This window comes from Geotrypetes seraphini, chromosome 4 (assembly GCF_902459505.1).
Source record: "Geotrypetes seraphini chromosome 4, aGeoSer1.1, whole genome shotgun sequence".
In the NCBI taxonomy this organism is placed as follows: domain Eukaryota; kingdom Metazoa; phylum Chordata; class Amphibia; order Gymnophiona; family Dermophiidae; genus Geotrypetes; species Geotrypetes seraphini.
The window spans coordinates 71,912,953-71,936,236 of record NC_047087.1 but is presented as its reverse complement, the minus strand read 5'-3'; the positions used below and the strand labels follow the sequence as shown (position 1 = coordinate 71,936,236).

At 42.6% G+C, this 23,284-nt stretch overlaps 1 protein-coding gene across 1 annotated transcript in view; it reads left to right on the top strand.

Moving 5' to 3' along the window:
• The window catches only part of EPHA6 (EPH receptor A6), an 895,964-nt gene extending 879,343 nt beyond the window's left edge, over nt 1-16,621 (top strand). The window contains exons 14-18 of the mRNA XM_033941517.1: nt 1,974-2,123; nt 8,972-9,165; nt 10,035-10,043; nt 10,849-10,998; nt 16,147-16,621. Coding sequence (XP_033797408.1) covers nt 1,974-2,123; nt 8,972-9,165; nt 10,035-10,043; nt 10,849-10,998; nt 16,147-16,261 — 618 coding nt within the window. The 3' untranslated portion in view covers nt 16,262-16,621. The remainder of the gene's footprint in view (nt 1-1,973; nt 2,124-8,971; nt 9,166-10,034; nt 10,044-10,848; nt 10,999-16,146) is intronic.
• Nucleotides 16,622-23,284: the final 6,663 nt, after the last annotated feature.

The following is a 23,284-nucleotide window of genomic DNA, read 5'->3' as shown; positions in this document are numbered from 1 at the left end:
CTCTCTTCAGGTACCATTCCCCAAAAATAAGACCTTTCCCCAAACTTACTTCTAGAAATATTGATGATTGTAACAACTACCACCCTATAGCCAACATTCCCTATCTCACCAAACTAACGGAAAAGATTGTCTTTAATCAAATACACTGCTCTCTCCGAATCCATGGTTTCAGTATCTGTGGATTCAGTTATTCGCAATTTTTTTTCAAAAAAAACTTTTCATTTTTTGGCTATTTTTAAGCCATCCAAGCCTCCTTGGAAGCTTACCTGGTGGTCTAGCGGTGAAGTGGGGCAGGAGCGATCTTTCTATGCTCCTGCCCCGTGCAGAGCTGTCATCAGAATGACTGCTGGGAGTTCCCGTTGTATATATTTTTTAAAAACATTTTAATACTTTGTATAAATTGGAAACCGCTTTGCTTATAAAAGTAGTATATCAAGGCCCAAATAAACTTAAACTTGAAACTTATCCAATGATGTTTCGTTATGCAAATAACCTGGTAAACTATTCCAAAGTTGAGGAACTATAACAGAAAAAATTGCAGACCACCTTGTGCCAATAACTTTTAGGGAAGGAATAGTAAGAAGATGTAGCTCTGTTAATCTTAATGTCCTAGATGTAGCGTATGGTATAAGAAGATGATCAAGAAATACCAGTGCATTTGATAGCCTGATTTTAAAGATTATTAAAGCAATTTTATATATGATTCTATAGGAGATCGGCAGCCGGTGTGCTTTTTTCAGAAGTGGTGTCACATGGTCGTATTTGTTAGAATTGGTGATGAGTTTTATTGCTGTATTTTGCATTATTTGTAGTCGTCTCAATTCTTTCTGTGTGATGCCCTTATACAATGAATTACAGTAATCCAACCTTGAAATTATTAGCGAGTGAATTAGAATGTTTAGGGCTTCTGGTTCTAATATGTTTGTTAAAGATCGGATTAAACGCAGTTTGTAGGAACAGTTTTTAACCACTGAGCTGCTATAGTACAAATTTATGCAACATTCAGAGAAATCCTCTACCCTGGCTAAATAACAAACAAAAACTCTCAGGGGCATCTTGACTGGAAGCAAATATCATATAATGCAAAAAATAAAAATAAAAATCTACTAATTCCACTGCAGAGAAGATGCTGATGATAGCAGCTTACAGATATCCAAGCAAGGCTCAGGTTTCAATAGTTTTTTTCATAAACGGCATGAAACTACAAAAGTACAAGGGCTGATTGAAATGTTTTTGTTTTTTTAATTTAGAATCAGATGACTCCACAGGATCTGAACATTCAAAGTAGCGTCCTTCACATTCAATACGTTTTTTGCAGCATTTCAAAAATGATTCAGACATGCAGTAGACTGGCAATCCATGAAAGAGCAGAGCAGTCCAGTTCTTCAAACCAATGGGAATTTTAATAAAAGTCATGCAAAAGCAATATCAAGACTCGACTCGACACTGGCTGTGTTTTGGCTATAAAGCCTGCCTCAGAACATTCATGAAACATCAGATTACATAAAGATACATACATATACATAAAATTGGATATTCTTAAAATTAGAAAAGACATACCTCATGAGCTGAAGCAATTCACATGTAGAGAAAACATTAAAATAGTATAACAAATCAATAAAATTAAATCAAATCACCGATACAAATATTGGAAAGAAACAAATGGTAATTGTGCCCCATATAGGTGTGTAAAAATACAACTGTAGATGAGGACAAAGATCTTGAGAGTGTCCTCAGGCACAGTGGGGGGAGGGGAGGTAAAAAAAAACTATGACATTTAAAAGTAATAAACGCAACAATGTGTGTGCGTGACATATTATAATACCGCAATAATGATGCACAATCACAAAAACAATAAAGCAGTCACTAAAAAAAAAAAAAGAAGCAGTCTCATTCCATTTCAATCAGCCTTCATATAAAAAGGCCAGGACTGCAGTGTCATGGTATAAACGTCATGTTTCTTTTTCCCTCAGGGTGGAAAAATCCCCATCAGATGGACAGCCCCTGAAGCCATTGCCTACAGGAAATTCTCCTCAGCAAGTGATGCCTGGAGTTACGGGATTGTGATGTGGGAAGTGATGTCCTATGGAGAGAGGCCCTACTGGGAGATGTGTAACCAGGATGTAAGTACTACTCAAATTATCTGGAACCAGAGTAATTATGTTGCCAAATGACATTGGGATTCTGTTTACACTCCTATGGGTATGAGCATAAGATTCAGGTGTGCACTAAGACAAAAAAAAAAAAAAAAAAAAGGGAAACCATGAGAAGGTCTTGCATAGGTCACATGAATGGATACTCCTAAATGGAATGGAGAAGTAGGCTAATGGTCAGAGCAGTGGGCAGGGAGCCAGAAAACCAGGACTCAGATCCCACTGTTGCTCTCTGTGAGCTTGGGCAAGTTATTTAACCCTCCATTGCCTCAGGTACAAACTTAAATTGTAATCCTTCAGGGGGACAGGGTTGCCAGATTTTCCTTTCAGAAAATCTGGACCCCCTAGCCCCGCCTCCAGGCCTGTCCAGTTCCGCCCAAGCCCTCCCTAGCTCCGCCCCCCCCACTACCTACTCTTGTCGGGCAGGGAGGAAGTCCGTGCACTCGCGGACGCTACATGATGATGTCACGTGCACACACACGGGCGCACGTCGTCGCATGATGGCCACGCATGCGCAGACTTCCTCCATGCCTGACACAGCTTTTCAAAACCCGGAAAAAGTGCTGGATTTTGAAAACCCGTCCGGGGAAATCTGGACTTCAGGTAACCCTAGACAGGGATTCAATGTAACCCACCTTGAGCTGCTTCTGAAAAGGCATAGGTTAAATCCAAATCATTTTACTGTGCTGAATCAGATCAAATTTCATGGATCTCTCAGAAAATGATGATTCTGGGAAGCTTTTTCACAGGGCAATATGAACAGCGTTTATACCCCCACCCTACCCCACACCCTCTTTTAAAAAAGCATAGCGTGGTTTTTAGCTCCAGTCACAGCGGTAACTACTTGCCCTGGATCGGTAGCATGAAATTTTGCTACTTCATAGATTTTGGCCAGTTACTAGGGACCTGGATTGGCCACCATGAGAACAGGCTACTGGGTTTGATGGACCTTTGGTCTGACCCAGTAGGCTATTCTTATGTTCTTAAGTTCTTGTAGACCTCTCTCTCTTTTCCAAGCTGATAAACCCTAACCTCTTTAGCCTTTCCTCATATGAGAGGAGTTTTACTAGTATGGAGCTAGTAAAAATGCTTGCTCCTAAATTACTGACATGTGCACCTCCCAGACTTCACCAGACTCTATCCATGTTTAAACTATACATCATTGCATTCTGCTCCTTCTTATAGACTAGCACATAGCCAAAATAGTGGTATTTACTTACAATATGTAAGTGCACACATTTCCACATATATGCCAGTATTTTGGGCATTTTGGTGAATTAATGGCACCTAAATGTTGGTTCCCCACTTTATAGAATCACCCCCAAATCATCTATTTGTCTTTATAAAACAATAGTGTTTTGCCCCCATATTCACGAAGGTAGGCTATTTAAATAGTGTCTGTACCTTTAAGGCAAGCTCCCAGGGCCCGATTCTGTATAAATTGCCTATATTGGGTGCCGCTAGATGGAATCTGCACACAACCTTTTTTTTTTAATTGGTGCAGTAATTGACTGCACCAGTTTTCAGACAATCAAAAAAAATTATGTTTACAATTAAGAATTCAGTGTGGATCTCATAGGATACCTAGCAATGCCTAAGTCAAGGTGCCCACTGATGTCTAACGACACCTATCTGAAAAGTAGATATGGTTAGGGGCGGCGACTAGGCGTTATTGACTTGGATCCAAGTTAGGCACCAGTAAATTAGGTCAAGTAAAAAATGACCTAATATACCGGCACCTACCTCTAGGATGCCTAGCGATGCCTATGATTGTCTAGGCACCACTAGGCAGGATTCAATAAAGGATGTCTAGTGGTTGATTGACAACCGCACTGAACAATGCCTACAATATAGACATCGCTAGGTGCCATTATAGAACTTGGCCCTGGTTGTTCTTTGCACTAAGCAATGGGCTGGCCTTTCTTTCTGCTCTCTCCTAATCTGTTCTGAGTTCAGTTAGCAGCCCCTCCAGTTAGCAGCCCCTCCACGCAGCTGCATGGCTCTAGAAAGCCCCGTTCTCCATCAAGTTTCACCTTTAGTGCTGCTAGTGTCTAAGTATAATTTAGTATTTCTAATTTCTGAAGTACAATATTATCCTGAAGAAGTGTTGAATATTCTCCCAGCTACCCCATCCCCTGGGATACACTAATAGAATTTTGGACTGTTTGCAGAAAGCAAAATTCTTTAAATCAATTGAACTGTAAGTTTTCTTTGCTTTGAGTTTTGTATTAAAGAAGATTGCTGGAATTAAGAGACCAGTTTGATAATGTTCTGGAGATTATAGTGCTAATGAGTTTAAGCTGACTGGTATCCTCTGGGAAAGCCAGTGAAAATCAGTATTAATCTTCTAGAGGTCATGCCTAAAATGAAACTGCAGACGTTTATGCATGCAAAAAGTGGGTATACTTGTACATGTTTGTGTTTAAAGAAACAACCTAAATTGGCCCACAGTCTATGTTCGAAATCGAATTTAATATTAATTGTGAATATGTTGTTGAAGGAAAAGTTTGAAAACAATAATAATAATAATGTTGTCAATTTGGTTAGGTGGTCATAAATCCCTTAACCTCAAATGTCATTACTCCCATGGACCTTCAGTATGAGCCATAAGAAAGGCGCTTGATATGTCTCAAAGGCTCAGGTAGTAACCCGCGATGACTTGCATCATCCAAACTTTAGTCTGGGTTGGAGTTACTGCCTCATACATCATGTATGGTCCATACTAAGGGAGACAGACTTTGAATGTGAAAAATAATGTGAAAAACTCAAAAACTCAAAAAAATATATATGAAAAGTAAAAAATAAATGAATAAATGCCAAACTAACCCTCACAGTTCCTACTCATAAAGTGAAACCCCATAAATCACAAAGTCTCCCCAAGGCTAGTGTAATAAAATGTAAATGGCTAAAAATGTCTGTGCTAAAGTACTGTATCCATGTGTGAATGGAGTGTCTGTGTGAATAAAGCAACCCAAGAAAAACTAGAAAAATCAAAAACAATCCAAATAGGTAAAATATTGAGCTTGAAAAGGTACTTAGCTTCAATTACTGAAAGCAAAAAGTGTCCAGTATTGGTCTCCACTCGACGAAGCTCCGTTTCGTCGCCTTCATCAGGAGCGGGGATCCGGAGTAGTGGACAAACGGCAGACTGCAAATCGAGCTGTCAGCTGCCTGGGCGATGGTTAAACATGAAAGCCATCAACTCTCTTGGTGAGGAGCGGTTCCAATTACTTCCATCTCCTCTCACCAAAGTGAAATTAAAAATGGCGCCTCGGGGGATTAAGACGCCGCGGGAGACCAGATTAGGCCACGCCCCCTGTTACCACAATGACGTCAAAAGATCGAAAAATTTCTTTTTTTCACAAAAACATGAATGAATTCTCATACGTTTAAATAGTGAAGCATCTATCAACATTTTCGTTGAGTCCTGTTGGAGGGAAGGATTTTAACTGAAAAATCCAATAATTCTCACGTTGGAGTAAGTAAGTATTTCTGTCCCCGTTGAAATTGAAAGGGATTTGTTCCAATATACCCCATTTTAATTGAGAAAAATCATGGTGGTAAGTTAAATTGTGAAGCACCATGGGAGCAGTATGTTTTTGTGTTTAAAGAACACATGAACATGCATATGTTACAAAGTACCCACGTAACTCGCTCTTCCCAAAATCTACACCTTGAACATGCCTACACCCAGGTTGTGTAAAAAGTACACCCATTCATTAAGCATATATTTAAGAATAGGACACTTTTATAAGAGGCATTGTATGGATATGCAAAGAGCAGTTCTATAAGTTGGTGCTGCCGCTTGCACATGTAAATTACAAAATATTAACACTTATCTGTGAAAGTGCTAGTGAGGCACTCACAGTAAGAGTGCAAATTTGGACATGGATCACAGATCTGTGCATAAAATAATTAGCTTATTAAGTGCTAATAATCAATTACTGGTGTTAACAAGATCTTAATTGGCAGTAATTAGTTACTTGTGGATCCGCCCTACATCCTATTCTATAATATATTTCATAGCATGCAACTCCAAAAAGGGCATGGAAATGGGAGCGACATGGATGGGTAAGGGGCATTCCCATAAGTTAGGTACAATGTTGTAGAATATCTATAACCGCCTAGAAGTCGCAAGATGTGGCGGTATATAAGAATAAAGTTATTATTATTATTATTATACTTGCACACCAAATTGATATCAGTTTGGCACAAACATTTATACCAACCTTTGGCAACTGTAAATGCTTGCACCCAAAGTTATGCATAATGGCCAGCTTCAGTAAATGCCTGGGAAAATGTCATGCTCAGCATTATTCTGAAAAGGGCAATCCCAGCTGGGTTCTCTTTACAGAACAGTGCTTAATGCACTTTGTAGTGTCCAATGTTGGAGATAAGGATGTTTTCCAACTGAAACCTGGTACAAATCCTGTTGCGCAACTTGGGCACACGGCCTCCAAATTCTATCACACTGTGCATAATTCTTTTAAATCCCCCTGACCCGCCCATGCCCCTCTCCTTTTGGGTTACACCCAAGAGGATTTAGGCACTGATCTTTATATTTAAAATTTTATTGCTCACAACCATCCAACAATTCTGAGTGAGTTAGAATCCAACATACAGTCTATAATTAAAACAATGTCACAAACTACAAAAAGACATAAACACAAATCATTTCATAAACTATAACAAAACAATAATATTCTTCAAAACTCAGTCATTCATCAAGACAAACATGCACAACACAATAAAAAAAAGATTCACTTAAATAATTCCTACTCAATCATTTACCAAAACAATTCTGGAAAAGCAAAGTTTAACCAATTATCTGAACTGAAGCAAACTGGTAGCATTCTTTCTATCCAATGGTAATGCATTCCATAATATTACATCCTGCACAGTTAATAAAGCATGCCGTTCCAGAATCTCACACAGCCAGATTCATGTGCAAATCCAAATTAGAGCCAATTAATGCCAATAATTGTTAACAGCCAAGTATTGATTGTTAATGACTCATTAACTAATTTAACCCCCCCCCCTTTTACTAAACCTTGATAGCAGTTATTAACGCAGGGAGCCGCACTGAATGCTCCGCGCTGCTTCCAACACTCAAAGAGTTTATATGAGCGTCAGGAGCCACGCGGAGCATTCTGCGTGGCTCCCTGTGCTAATAACCGCTATCGCAGTTTAGTAAAAGAGAGGGTTATTTTCACATAGATCTCAGGATAACCCACAATTTGGGGTATCCAAATTTGGGTGCCATTTATAGAATCCAGGGGAAAATGAGAGCTGAGCTAGCACCTAACTTCAAGTGTCATTTACTGAATTCTGCCTGCCTCCACCACAAAATTGTGTGAAAATGCAAGGGAATGCACACCAGGGTGAAGTATGGGTGGGCAATGGACAGGGCTCCCACTTATGAGTGTAACTTGTTGAATACTGAATACTGTAAATTGCATGAACCCCTGCCGCATTTACATGATCACAGTTAGGTGTGTGACTGGTGTAATTGTGTGCACATAAATGAAAAGTGCACAAATACCAAGTTACGCTAATATGTTATAATAGAATCTGGGTTCTAGGTGATGTCATAGAAATAGGCTGTCACTGCGCATCCTTGGGGCACCTAGATGGAGGTGCCCATTTATAAAATTTCCCTCATACTGTCATACATATTCCGACAGTGAAAAAGCTGTGGCTAGCTGTGTCTAGAGCTAGCATGTTTTCGTGTGTGGGTCCTCAGGAGTGGAATAAGCTTCCGGGATATTTACGACAGCAAACAAGTTTGAGTCGTTTTAAGAAAATGTTGAAGAAACACCTTTTCTGTAAGATGAAACATGGGACTTAATCTATAGTTTTTTGATGTGAGGCGCATCAGCCTCTGTAATTTTAGGAGGCTTTGCATTATTCTTATTATGTTTTATTGATGTTCTATCTGTTGTAATGTATGTGATTTTGCTTATGTATGTACTTTATTGTGACCTGCCTTAGGAAAGACAGAATATAAATAAATAAATAAATAAATACAAATACAAATATGAGCAAAAATGCCTTTCTAAATTCACCTTCAAATGCTGGTCTCTCTAAGCTGAGCAGAAGACCTCCAACCGCATTGCTGCCAATGGTAGTGGTGGTATGGGTTGCTGCTTCAATATTGTGTTGTCAGTCACTAGGAACAGGCAGGTTCCCTGGAGTCCTACAGAGCTTGCCAGTCCCTCACTATTGAAAATATGATAGTGAAGCAACACCCCCCCCCCCCCATTGGCTGGACTGTAGGTGGAGGACTCCTGCTCAGATAAGAGTGAACATGCTTGTATTCCGTTATGAATGAGGATCATATGGAAAAGCTGAGGAACGTAATCTGAAGACTGCGGGCCCTGAAAACTGAAATAAGCTTCTGCTGAAACTAACTTAATACTGTTTTTTCATAAGAAGCTAAAAATGTATCTGATACCCCACCATCTGAATTGTTCTTGTTGTCCTGTTTGGTTAAGACTTAGATTGGATCATGCAAAACTTGTTGGTTGGAGCCTTTGGTCCTCATAAATCCCAGTTCTTGGTGTGATGGTTTTTGTCTTCCTGTCCTTTTATCTTCATCTTACTTTTATGGCTCTTTGTATTTGCAAACAATTTTAATTAATTCATTTCAGTATATGTTGCGTATATAAGACCTGATATTTTATTAAAATGTATTTAAAATATTTGTTACCCACTCGTATCCACCAATATAGGCAGGATACATCATAAACATACATAAATAATATAAAACCATACATAAATAAATAAAATAATGGTCCATTATATGTTCATACCTTTAGGTTATCTTGTCAATAGAAGAAGGCTACAGACTTCCTGCTCCCATGGGCTGCCCAGCCTCACTCCATCAACTGATGTTGCACTGCTGGCACAAGGAGAGGAACCTCAGGCCCAGATTCTTGGACATCGTCAACTTCCTAGACAAACTGATCCGCAATCCAAGTTCCCTGCATACAATGGTGGAGGATATACTCGGGTAGGTCTTCAAATACTCAAAGTACTACTACTAATCACTTCTATAGCACTGAAAGGCGTTTGCAGCATTATACATTTTGTCATTTATCGATGGTCCCTGACTTTTTTCAAAGCAATGAGGTCTCTAACTAGCATCAATTATGGTAGGAAAAATGAAGGTTGAAGGGCTTCCATGCTAGACTGATGGAGAATTTCACTGTGCAGTATTGCAGGTAATGGTGAACCAGTGTTTCAGTGAGAGAAGAATATTTAAGTCTACTTATATGCAGGAAAATGAAATTATTGAATGATATTTATGTTACCTGTGTAGATACTAGTGTAATATGTGGAATATCTTTTATTCTTTCATTTGTATGATACTGTTTTTGATTAAAAATCAATAAAGAATTTAAAAAAAAAAAAAGAAGAAGAAGTTATGTAAGGGCTGTTGGTGAAAATTACATTTTGCTATTGATATTCTGTTATGATGGTGCATTGTAATATGTTGACTTTTTAAAAGGAATATATTATTGTTTATGGTATTATGAGTAATTTTATTATAATAAAGTATTTTAGCTGTGTTATATGGCCTACTGGGAACATAGATATGATAGATCTGTATCAAAGATTTTTATTAGTATTATTGTTATTTAATATCCAGATTATATTCAGCCAGTGGCAGTCACCATTTTTTTTTAAGGCTGACTGTGGCCTGCTAAGTTTGCCCCAGATCAGTGCTATGTTGTTATGATAGCTACCAGATCCTATGTGGGCCCCAAGCTCCGTCCTGCCTCCCTCCCCTCCTACCCATCCCCATTCCCCAGCCTAGGTGTCACATCCCTATCCCTCCCCCACCCCAAAATGATCCCCTCAGGCCTACTTGTATCACAGGTGGTGTAAGTGAGGGCAATGGGGGCAGGAATGAAGCCCACTCACTCCTGCTCCTTGGGTTAACTAAGCGGGTCTCAACACTGAATATTGCTGGCACCCGTATTACTGCCGGCTCCACCCCAGTACCACCTCTTCTTCTACCCCTGAGGTACCCACTTTCAACATAGGCAGTCAGCTGCTGAATATCAGGAGTCATACAGCTCATAGTAATTTAAGCAGGCAGGAGCCTCTCCTGTCCGCTTAAATTGCATTGACTATCTACCTGGAAGTTATGTAGGTATCAGCACTCACATAGCTAAGCCACCAAAGTGAGAGCATCCTTTAGTGGATCCTATCTGGTTGTTTAGCTATGTGGATGACATGTGCATAATTCCTTTGACTGCCTCTTTGGCCAATTTATATTGATATTCAGCAGCACTGTCTGGTTATCATCCGTTAAAGAAAGGGAGAAGGGGGAAAAGGGAGGAAATTGATGAACCGCCTTTCTGTGGTTGCAATCAAAGCAGTTGTGAGTACCAGCTAATATTCAGTGCCAGCACTCACATAGCTAATGATTAGCACATGCTAAATGTTAAGATGCTAATCAGTGCATGCTAAATCGCTTAGTGCCCACTGATGAAGTTCTCCCTTAGGTGTCTAAATTTGGCTGAAAATAGGGCACAAATTTAAGAGCCTAACTTGAAACCTTCATTTAGGAGCTTAGCTTTATTTTGACTATTGGATTTTATCTCTTTATGATTAGCTGATCTCATGGACTAGTTTATGTATTTCTTGTATTGTGTCAGTTATTGAAGAGCTTACATTCTTCCTACAGTATCCCAGAGTCACCTGGGGATGTTCCGGAATACCCAGTGTTTGTCTCAGTTACTGATTGGCTGGACTCGATAAAGATGGGCCAATATGCAACTAACTTCCTAGTGGCAGGCTTTACCTCCTTGGATTTGGTTTCTAGAATGAGCATTGAGTAAGTATATTACTGTTTGATTGATTCACTGGGCACACCTTACTGTCACATGTATATGCCAATGCAGAAACCTTCTTAACACAAGAATAACACCAAAATTTCACTCCCCGATGCAGTAACCAAATAGTATGCAAATAGGCCTGGTGCAAATAATGTGCACTAATATGAAAAAGTGCACCAGACGCATGTGCACACTGGTTATGCTAGCAGCAGCTATGTCTTACACAAAATTCAGCCTGCAGTGTTGTACATGCACATATTTGTGCATGTACTGGAGTAATATTCTGTGCATAAAATGATTGTGATAGCAATATTTATGAAGAGAACAGCATTCCAGTCTATGAAAAATATATGTATTTATACCTCCAAATGCCAGTACAGAGGTCGATATTATATTTTTCTGTTTACATACTGTGTTTGTATTTGGTTTTTAAACTATGTATATTACATTGTAACCCATCTTGGATAAAGATGGAATATATGTAAATAAACCCTAAACCACATCCATAAGTGGCCAAGAGAGGCTCCTGCCTTATAAATCACATGTCCGGGGCTAACAGGGCATATACAGCAACACTTAACCAGTTAGTACCACTGAATATACCTAGTTAGGCCCTGATTCTATAAATAAGGCCTAACTCAGAGATGCCATTGAACAACTGTCAATCATCTGCTAGGTGCCATCTATAGAATCATGTCTAGCAGCGCTTATGTAGTCTCAGGTGCTGGTAGGTGTTGAAACCTTTGATACACTCCCATTTACAGCATGCAGGGCGCCACAATACAGGGTTTTCTTGGCCTAATTGATTGCGCCTAAATTAGGCGCCTACTAGCACCTCAATCAAACCACACCCAACATCCTCCAAGAATCTACCCCTAACCACATCTACTTTCTGGTTGGCATCTCGGAGTAGATGCCTACCTTGAAGTGATAAGTGCCTACTGAGTTAGGCTCCTACCAGATAATTAATTTTTGTATTTATTTATTTTTTAATTATTTTTAATGGCGCTTTCAATTATCAGTTCCGATTAAATTAGGCACCTAGATTAGCTAGATGTGTCGATCTAGAAACATAGAAAAATGACAGCAGATAAGGGCCATAGCCCATCAAGTCTGCCCACTCCACATACCCACCCCCTAAGTCTGCTCTCCTGGAGATCCCGCTCTTAATGACCCATCCTTAACTCCACCCTCTTAGGGATCCCACATGGGCATCCCATTTACTGTTAAATTCTGGCACGCTGTTGGCCTCGATTACCTGTATCGGAAGCTTGTTCCATTGATCAACCACTCTTTCGGTGAAGAAATACTTTCTGGTGTCACCATGAAATTTCCTGCCCCTGAGTTTAAGCGGATGCCCTCTTGTGGCTGAGGGTCCTTGAAGGAAAATATCTTCTTCCACCTCGATACGTCCGGTGATGTATTTAAATTTCTCAATCATGTCTCCCCTCTCCCTACGTTCCTCGAGAGAGTAGAGCCACAATTTGTTCAGCCTCTCTTCGTATGAGAGATCCTTGAGTCCCGAGACCATCCTGGTGGCCATCCGCTGAACTGACTCTGCTCTTAGCACATCTTTACGGTAATGTGGCCTCCAGAATTGCACACAGTATTCCAGATGTGGTCTCACCATGGTTCTGTATAATGGCATGATGACCTCAGGCTTCCGGCTTACGAAACTTCTGCGGATACAACCTAGCATTTGTCTTGCCTTAGATGAAGCCTTCTCCACTTGATTGGCAGCTTTCATGTCTACACTGATGATCTCTCCCAAATCACATTCTGTTACAGATCTAGGTGCCTAATTTCAGACACCATTTATAGACTCTGGGCCTTAGTGCCTATGCCAAAACCAGCTGTTTTGTGGATGATCTGGGAGTAGAGTTGATATTTAGCAGGTAACTGCATAAGATTAACTGCATAAAGAGGACCACATAAAATGCAAACTTATCTTTATGCTGAATAAGGCAATTAACCTCATATGGAGGAGTATGTGGTGCAGTGGTTGAAGCTACAGCCTCAGCACCCTGGGGTTATGGGTTCAAATCCTATGCTACTCCTTGTGATCTTGGGCAAGTCACTTAATCCTCCATAGCCCCAGGTACATTAGATAGATTGTGAGCCCACCAGGACAGACAGGGAAAATGCTTGAGTATCTGATTGTAAAACCGCTTAAATAACCTTGATAGGCGTATACCCAGATATTTGACGCTAGTGCTTGGACTGCTCCCAGCTAATTATATAGCTGTGTGCACATGCAATTCACAAGAATCCAGCAATTTGCTTTTTTTTTTTTTCCAGCACACCTCCCACTCAGTTCTGTTCTTTTTGTTACTCATGTTCTTTATGAAATCCCGCCACAAAAATAATTGTGCATCTGCTTCCAATAATGAGAAGAAAATGATATGAAGGGGTAAATTTTGAGCCATCAGTGCTCAGTGATTTTTTTTTTTTTCCGCCAACAGCTTTGTGCCCATATATTCGACACCGGGCCATGTCTGGGCACTGGCATTGATTATCCAAATATTGTGGATGATGAGCATTTAACTGATTATGTGCCAATATTTAGCCTTAACCAGTTAGGTTCAATTAGCTAAAGATAGGAGTGCTATTTATGCAGCTCTGTTTGGTCAGTTAATTAGTTAAGTGCCAACTCTGCTGTGACTCCATTCCAGACCACTCAACTGAATAACTGGTTTCAGCTTAGGTGGATAATGCTTCTATTCAGTGGCACTATTCAGCCAAGGTCTTTGGCCCCGATTCACTAAACCTCCGTGCAAATCATTTGCATGCAAAAAAGATAGTGAATCAATCGCTGTTTCAAAATCGGCCAGAGAATCGGCCCACTGCGATTGAATCGCTATCTTTAGTGAATCTGGGCCTTTATTAAATAAGAGACAGAGAGGTATCACCTTGACTTTTTTTCCCACTACAAAGAAATTCAAACTAGAGAATGACACGGTGACAAAATTCATCACCGTTCCGTCCCCACAGATAACCGCGGGAAATAATCCCATGTCATTTTTTAGTGTCTATTTCAACCTCAGTCCTTCTACACCAGCATTCTTCAAAGCAAAGCTTGAGGGTCAGTGGTTGTGGCCATTCATACTCTGATTCTTTCCTCTTTCCTTAAAGAATGACATGAAGATGGTTTCCCGCGGTTATCCACGGGGACGGGAACGGTGATGAATTTTGTCACCGTGTCATTCTCTAATTCAAACTGCTTTGTCACCTCTTTGTCTCCAACTATCACTGAAATGCTTTCATGTTTCCCCTACATATACTGATTTTGCCAACATTTGCTTATTTATGATCTGAGGAAGAAGGAGTTACCTTGGAAACTACATTAAACCCCCCTTTCTTGAAGCCACATTAGGCTTTTTTTAGTCACTGGCTGCGGTGGTAAAAGCTCCAATGCTCATAAACTTCCTATGAACGTCAGAGCTAATATCACTGCGGCCGGTGATTTAAAAAAAGGCCTAACGCAGCTTCATAAAATGGGGCTTAAGTTAGTCCAATAAAAAAGGTATTATTTTTTTTCCCCTTTGGTTTTGTTCTTTTTTTGTACATATTACCATAAGCAGCGCTAAACATTCCATGTGCAAATTTGAACATGTGTGAAATTTAATTGAATAACAAACCAATTAGCACCAATAATTGGGATCTCAATGAGCTATAACTAGCACTAATTTGTTTTAATTAAAAGTTACACGTGTTAAACTTGTAGTCTTATTTTGATTTCCTGATTGTGGAGCTACTTGCAGGTGGGGGGTTTCTTTTTACTGTTTGTTCTGTACATATGGACCACCTTGAAGGAACAACGTAGATGATCTCTTCTTGGTTTGTTACTTGACTTGATTGTGTATTGTCATATTGTTATTGATGGGTTAAAAATAATAAAATAAAAAGTTACATATGTAAATTTAGTGCAGGATCCACACGTAAATTTTACACACGAGTCCAGAAAATGAGCAAGTGAATGGGCGGGGGGGGAAGGGGGTACATGGAGCCAGGGGCAGCCCTATAATGACACCAACAGAGGCAGAGGCCTCAGGCAGCACTCTTATGGGAGCGACATCCTGCCACCTGCCAACCTGCCTGTTCATCTGTTATCTCTATCACAATCCTTCCCCAGCATCTCTCCTTACATTCTCATCCCTTCAGCAGGAATCTACCCTCTTTCTTCCTCAACACCCCCTCCCCCCATTCTACCTTTAATTGCTCCAAAGGTTGGCAATTCACACACGCTGCCCATCTGAGACTGGCCCAACGTAGGGTTACCAGACGTAGGGTTACTAGACCTGCCCCCAGGCCCGCCCATTTCCATCCATACATGCCCTGTCACACCCTGGTTCCGCCCCCAATCCTGCCCTGGTCCTGCCCTAGCCCTGCTTCCAATCCCACCCCAGTCCCGCCCCCTGCTGCCTGCTATCATCAGGCAGGACATCCGCGCATGCATGGATGCCCTCTTGCCCGAAGGAAAGATTTTCAAAACCTGGACAAAGTGGCAGGTTTTGAAAAGCCATCCAGTCCCCCGGACATGTCCTCAAAATCCGGACATCTGGTAACCCTAGCCCGATGTCTTCTCTCTACTGCAGCCTTCTCTCTACTGCATCTCTTTGACATAACTTCCTGTTTCTGCTGGGGTGGGCTGCAGTAGAGAGAAGACATCGGGCCAGTCTCAGACAAGCAGCGTGTATGACTCTCCAACCTTTGGAACAATTAAAGGTAGAGTCGAGGAGGGAGGGGGGTGGCACCCTCTCATCATTCATCTCAGGCAGCAGATTGCCTTGGGCCGCTCCTGCATGGAGTAATAGCAGCCCCCTCTGACATCAGCTTCCCTTTCCAGGGCAGGTGACTGGCAGAGCTGATTGCTACCCATATGCAGATTACAACCCTGTGACCGCTCCATGCACCTCCTTCCACTGCCTAGAGGAGAGGGGTAATCCACCCGGTAGAGGGTGGCACCCAATCCAGGTACACCACTGGCTACACCTGTAACTAGTAGACCAGTTCTTCTCCCTCTTGGAGGCCAACACTGCTAGGATTATTCAGATGAAGGACTCAATCTTTATTCAACTTATCATTATTGTTATTATTGTTTGAATCCTGGTTATAATTGCTATACCCATTCTTCTATCTTTTCACAGAGACATTAGAAGAACTGGAATCACACTTATCGGACACCAGAGGCGGATAGTGAGCAGTATACAGACTTTGCGAATACAGATAATGCATATTCAAGAGAAGGGGTTTCATGTATGAAAGTTAATGAAAGCAACTGTGCTATGTGCCTCAGCATTTTCAGAATGGAAGATACTCTCACATCCCTTCTTTCTCCTTTCCCGGCCTCCATCTCTTCTATTCAGGTGGTAATATTGGGTTTCCATGAACACACCATTCTGATGCTTTTCATCACACTGCAGAAATCCTTCCTGAATTACTAGCCAATGAGATCCTGGCCTGCCATAAGATTTCTATATTGCACAGATGAATGGCTCTGTCTGGACCTGAAATTTCTAGAAACAATATCTGGGGGACCGTCTTAAACTTCTCCAAACATAAAACAGCCAGTTTGACCTGGCATGGCTTCCTTATTGATGTATTTAGAGTTTAATGGTAGATCAAAAGATTTATTGACTTTTTTCCTTGTTTTGTGATCATGTAGCTTCCAATTCAAATGTGCAATCAAAAAGAAAAAAAAATATATATATATAAATATTAATTTTCTAGTTGACTGAAACCAACATATGGGTCTTACTGTTAACTTATTTTGTAAGAGTTTACCTACTGCTAAAGCGGGTGCCTGAAAAATTATTGAAATCTGTGCAGGTTTGACTGACAGTCTCATGTATCTGCTTCCTCCTGTCTTGGAATATTTGAGCATAGACAGAAAAATTGTGATTTTAATCTTCCTGAAGCCTGGGGTGCACATGTGAACTAGCAACACTATATTCTTATATATTTTGTATTCTAGTAAGGCAAAAGAAATTTTTCTCCACATTCTTCTTTTATTACTAAATATTCGTTTCTCTAACACATTGTAAAATTCTTCCATGGAAAGGCCACAAGGGTATGGCCCAGCCCATGACTGCGAGACAGTCAGATGGGAAACAGGACAGTGAGGGAATTTTTATATCTTATTCTAAACTGTGTTCACTTTTAACTATTTGCTTTCAGAAATAATTAGAAGCACAGGAAGAGAAATAGATTCCTAATTATTACATAGGCATTTATTTTTAACAACTCATCTTTAAAAATTGACCTTTTCAAGAGCCATACCTGTGTGTGAACATGATTGCACAAGGGCCAGCTGAGTTTTCACGGGCCAACAATGGGTCAGGTATCTGGAATGTCCCTAATAAATATTCATGAGAGAGATTTGCATATAGAGAACCTTTTGTAAAATATATGCTTCCCTTAGCCTTATATACTTAAAGTGACATTTAGAGCAGAAAGAGCCATTTTACACAAAGACAGTGTAACCCTTTTTTTGAGTAAAGCATCCGTGAAGGCAGCAGAGCTAGAAGGCCAGCAGGCACAAAATCCACTCACATACTGTTCCTTCTCTTAAACAATAAAGCTGTCCACACAATAAGGTTACTTCAAATTGTGGAGGATTTTACTTTAAATTTGGATGTAATAACTGCAATAATGACTCTGGGCAACTATTTACACTATTAGTAAATTTCAGAATGAATAACACTTCCAATCCTTGAAGTTCTTCCTCCTAATTCTCCTTTCCTAGCTACAATTCTCAAAGTAAAGTATGTCAGAGGGAGGTTTAGAGTGGGCAAAAGAAAGCTTTACCTTAGGCAATGTCCTTGACTCTAGCTGGGTTTCTTAGAACTTCTCTTGCTCTTACTACTACTATTTATTATTTCTATAGTGCTACCAGACGCACGCAGCATTGTATATTAAACACGCAAGAGACAAACCCTGCTCAAAAGAGCTTACAATCTAATTTTGCCTATCCTTCTATCAGACAGTGGTGGAAAACAGGTTCCCCATTTTCTTGTTTCCTTGAAACAGTTCAGCTTTATAGGCTCTGAGAGTGAAGGTAACTGGGAGTGTCAAATATCTCTCAGTAGAAGAGTAGAAGCTATTGCAACTTGGAGACTAATATGTCTTTTAGTCCTCTTGAACTGGTATACCTTGAGTTGGGTATTTATACTCATTCTGTTATTTCTTCCAAGGGATGGACATTCCTACCCTCTCAGTAAGTCAGGAAGACAATGTCCTCTATTCTGAAAATGGCTGGGGTTAAGAAAAGATCAAAACTGCTTTCTTCTAGTAGAGAGCACTGAAGGTTCCAGCACTACTTAAAGGCGGAAATTGAGTGGGCTCTACACATGCTCAAAAACAACAACATTAAAGGCTCTGTATACGAGTCAAAGCCAGAAAATCTTCATGCATATTCATTAGGAATCATAGGATTCAGCTCTGCGGGTGCTTGAACAAACTGACTCTGTCCAGGAAGGGGTAATTTCCATTGGTTTAGCACACCTGATCATTTTGAAAAGTTGGCAGACTAGATGGGCCATTTGGCCTTTATCTGCCATCATATTTCCGTGTTTCTATGCATGTCCTGAAAATGTGACTCGTTGATAACCATGAAGACCAAGGTATTAGTGGCAGTATTTGTCTTCATAGATAGACTTGGCTAATTTTGTTGAATAAAACCCAAATATGCAAAGTAAACACAAGTGTGCTGTGGCACCCTATGGAACCAGATATTCACAGTCTGGCACCAAATTCTAATATACTATTACATATGTAATATGGATCAGATAGTATGACTTAGGCCTGGCAAATCCTTTTCCAGCCTCTTACAATTTCCTAGCTGAAATTTTATTTATTTATTTCATTTAAAACATTAAATCTCTCAAAGAAGTTGTTTGCTTCTGATAATCATTCAGTCAGACCATCTGCCCACAGCTGAAACAATGTTGATACAAGAAAGAGTTGGCACAACCAGATACCTGACCACAGAGGCTTACCTTTCTTTATTCCCTGCTTCATGGTGAACTGTGCTTGCTTTAGAAAGGAAAATAAATGTTTAGAGAGATTAAAAATAAGCTGAACGTCTGAAAGCCATGTGTAGATCATTTAAATGCTAGTTTCCTATGGGTGTAATACAGTAACTGCAAAAAAAGCACTTACTGTTGGTTTACACATATTGTATAAACACATCTAGGTCTACCGTATTTTCACGCAAATAACACGCACCCGTATAAAACGCGCACACGTGTATAGCGCGCAGAAATCACGATGATAAGCACAAAAACTTTGGTATAACGCGCTCACGATTATACCGCGCATGCTGCCCGACTCTCCGTTCACCCCCCTGACTTCCGTGCACTGCCCCGCCTCTCCGTGCGCTGTCCCGACTCTCTGTTCCCCCCCCCTTGACTTCCGTGCACTGCCCTGACTTTCCGTGCGCTGTCCCGACTCTCCGTTCACCCCCCCTGACTTCCGTGCACTGCCCCGCCTCTCCGTGCGCTGTCCCGACTCTCCGTTCACCCCCCCCTGACTTCCGTGCACTGCCCCGCCTCTCCGTGCGCTGTCCCGACTCTCCGTTCACCCCCCCCCTGACTTCCATGCACTGCCCTGACTTTCCGTGCGCTGTCCCGACTCTCCGTTCACCCCCCTGACTTCCGTGCACTGCCCCGCCTCTCCGTGCGCTGTCCCGACTCTCCGTTCACCCCCCCCCGACGTCCGATTCATCCCCCCCCCCCGGCAGGACCATTCGCACCCCCACCCCGAAGGACCGCCGACTCCCCGACAATATCGGGCCAGGAGGGAGCCCAAACCCTCCTGGCCACGGCGACCCCCTACCCCCACCCCGCACTACATTACGGGCAGGAGGGATCCCAGGCCCTCCTGCCCTCGACGCAAACCCCCCTCCCCCCCAACGACCGCCCCCCCCAAGAACCTCCGACCGCCCCCCCAGCCGACCCGCGACCCCCCTGGCGACCCCCACGACGCCCCCACCCCCCTTCCCCGTACCTTTGGTAGTTGGGCCAGAAGGGAGCCCAAACCCTCCTGGCCACGGCGACCCCCTAACCCCACCCCGCACTACATTACGGGCAGGAGGGATCCCAGGCCCTCCTGCCCTCGACGCAAACCCCCCTCCCCCCCAACGACCGTCCCCCCCCCAAGAACCTCCGACCGCCCCCCCAGCCGACCCGCGACCCCCCTGGCCGACCCCCACGACCCCCCCACCCCCCTTCCCCGTACCTTTGGAAGTTGGCCGGACAGACGGGAGCCAAACCCGCCTGTCCGGCAGGCAGCCAACGAAGGAATGAGGCCGGATTGGCCCATCCGTCCTAAAGCTCCGCCTACTGGTGGGGCCTAAGGCGCGTGGGCCAATCAGAATAGGCCCTGGAGCCTTAGGTCCCACCTGGGGGCGCGGCCTGAGGCACATGGGCCCAACCCGACCATGTGCCTCAGGCCGCGCCCCCAGGTGGGACCTAAGGCTCCAGGGCCTATTCTGATTGGCCCACGCGCCTTAGGCCCCACCAGTAGGCGGAGCTTTAGGACGGATGGGCCAATCCGGCCTCATTCCTTCGTTGGCTGCCTGCCGGACAGGCGGGTTTGGCTCCCGTCTGTCCGGCCAACTTCCAAAGGTACGGGGAAGGGGGGTGGGGGGGTCGTGGGGGTCGGCCAGGGGGGTCGCGGGTCGGCTGGGGGGGCGGTCGGAGGTTCTTGGGGGGGGGACGGTCGTTGGGGGGGAGGGGGGTTTGCGTCGAGGGCAGGAGGGCCTGGGATCCCTCCTGCCCGTAATGTAGTGCGGGGTGGGGTTAGGGGGTCGCCGTGGCCAGGAGGGTTTGGGCTCCCTTCTGGCCCGATATTGTCGGGAAGTCGGCGGTCCTTCGGGGTGGGGGTGCGAGTGGTCCTGCCGGGGGGGGGATGTATCGGACGTCGGGGAGTCGGCCGGGCAAGAGGGCTTGGGCTCCCTCTTGCTCCGATCGTGGATGCGGGTGCGGGTGGGAGCGCGTGCGAGTGGTCGTTCGGGGTGGGGGTGCGAGTGGTCCTGCTGGGGGGGTGAATCGGGCGTCGGGCGGGGTGGGAACTATGTTTTAAAACTTTCGTATACCGCGCTCACGCATATAACGCGCGAGGGGTATGCGCGGTAGGTAAAAACGCGTATAACGCGCGCGTTATATGCGTGAAAATACGGTAATCCTGTAACTGGTTAGAAGAAAGGAATAAGGGATAAGGAGGGTTATGAGAAGAAACCAAAAGCATTTCATTCTGGGTCATTCAGGGTTTCATGAGATGTGGAAAGTGTTGCATCTTGAGATAAGAGCAAAATGGTCTCCAAAGGACAAGAATACCTTCAGATTTTCAGTGTTGTCAATATTGGGAAATCAAATTTGTGTCCATTGGGAGCAGTCTTTTTGCGCTATAACTTTTCAGCCAATAATTAAGTCCGTTTATTATGTAAGTCCACACGTGTGCATTTGTTTGTGTGTGAGCTTTATATATACACACAAAAAAATATACACACAAGCAATTAAACAAGGTAAAATATTTAATTGAAATTAAATTGAGCACAATAAGGTAATTGTATTTACTTTTTCTCACTATCGTCATACAATAGAAGTTTATGTAGACACAGGACACTATTTAGACACTATTTATAATGAAAATGCCAGCAGGAAATGGGCATGTAAATTTGCAATAGAATTTGACCTTTGTTATATGCTGTGCAAAAAAAGCCATCTCTTCTCTAAGGCCATATTTCCTTAAGGACTACCAGCGGACTTCCCCTTTCCTGCTATCCACCTCTTTTCTCCACCAAGGAGAAATGTTTGTCTATTAAAGTCTACCTGATTTTCTCACCAATCTCCACCCAATGAGAACCTTCTAAACAGGTTTATTTTAATATGTTTTTATTGCAGTCTTCAGTAATGTAAACATTTGTCAACGTGCTCAAAAAAAAATGCAAACCAAGGGGTCCTTTTACTAAGGCACGCTAACTGATTTAGCGTGCACTAAAGATTAGCGCGCCCTAAATGCCAATGTGCCCATTGTATTCTATGGGCGCCTTAGCATTTTGCATGCGCTAATCGCACACTAAATTGATTAGTGTGTGCTAAATCAGTTAGCACGCCTTAGGAAAAGGACCCCCAATAGATACAAATGAACATTTGTCTGAGGTGATGTATGAATAGATTTCACACCCGAAAAAGTTTTCTTCCTCTGGGATTATGTTACCATTTTTTATTTTTGGTCCACAAGTTTCTTCTTGGTTCTTTGGCTTCCAACTCAATTGGAATCATCCTTGTGTTGTGGGCAGTGGTGTAGTAAGGGGGGTGAGTGGACTACCCTGGGAACTATCACCTCTGCACCCCACCACCCCCACCCCCTCCCCATGTATCTCTTCCAATGCATTATCAGCATCTTCCACCTGCTGCTCGTGCTGGCTTTGGCTCTCTTCTGACATCATATCCTGGTCACAGGACCAGGACGTGACATCAGAAGGGAGCCAAGGCTGGCACGAGCAGCAGGTGGAAGATGTTCGCTGGCGCAAGCAGCATTTCAAGAGGTACATAGGGGTAGGAGGATGCTCAGGCGGCAGTGAAGAGCAGGGGTGAAGGTTGTAACGTTGTCAGGTACCACCTACCCAGGCGCCAACCTCCCTAGTTACACCACTGATTGTGGGAGAGGCTCTCAATCCAGTCCTTGAAACACACCCAGCCAGTCAGATTTTCAGGATATCCATAACAAAGAGGCATGAGATAAATTTGCATGCAATACCTCCGTTGTATTCAAATCTCTCTCATGCATATTCATTGAGGGTGTCCTGCAAATTGCCTGGCTACATGGGCTGTGAGGACAGGATGGAGAACCACTGTGCTATGGTGTCAAGAACCTTGATTTTGCAACTGCACAGGGATTATTTTCAGCCATTTTAGCCCAGTCCTCCCATTCGAGCCTCTCCTTAACAGCATCAAGAAACTCATCTAATATGGACCCTGAATCTGGCTTTTAGATGTGGCTTCTGATAACTGATTGGAGTTTGTACTTAAGGAGAAGCTTAAATTAAGATTGCCTCTATATTATATTTATTGACTTTAGATGTGACCACCACATGGTAAAACTCCTTCTTTCCTCCCCCAAGCCTCATGGGCACGTTGCTTCTCACCGGTTATCAAGCACACATGATCAGAGGAAAGAACACAGACAAAAAGATCTGCAATCCCTAGACTCTGTCTGTTTCACTTCATGTACTATTTTTAAGTGTTCACACGGTATTTACTTGAAAATTGTTCTTTTCAT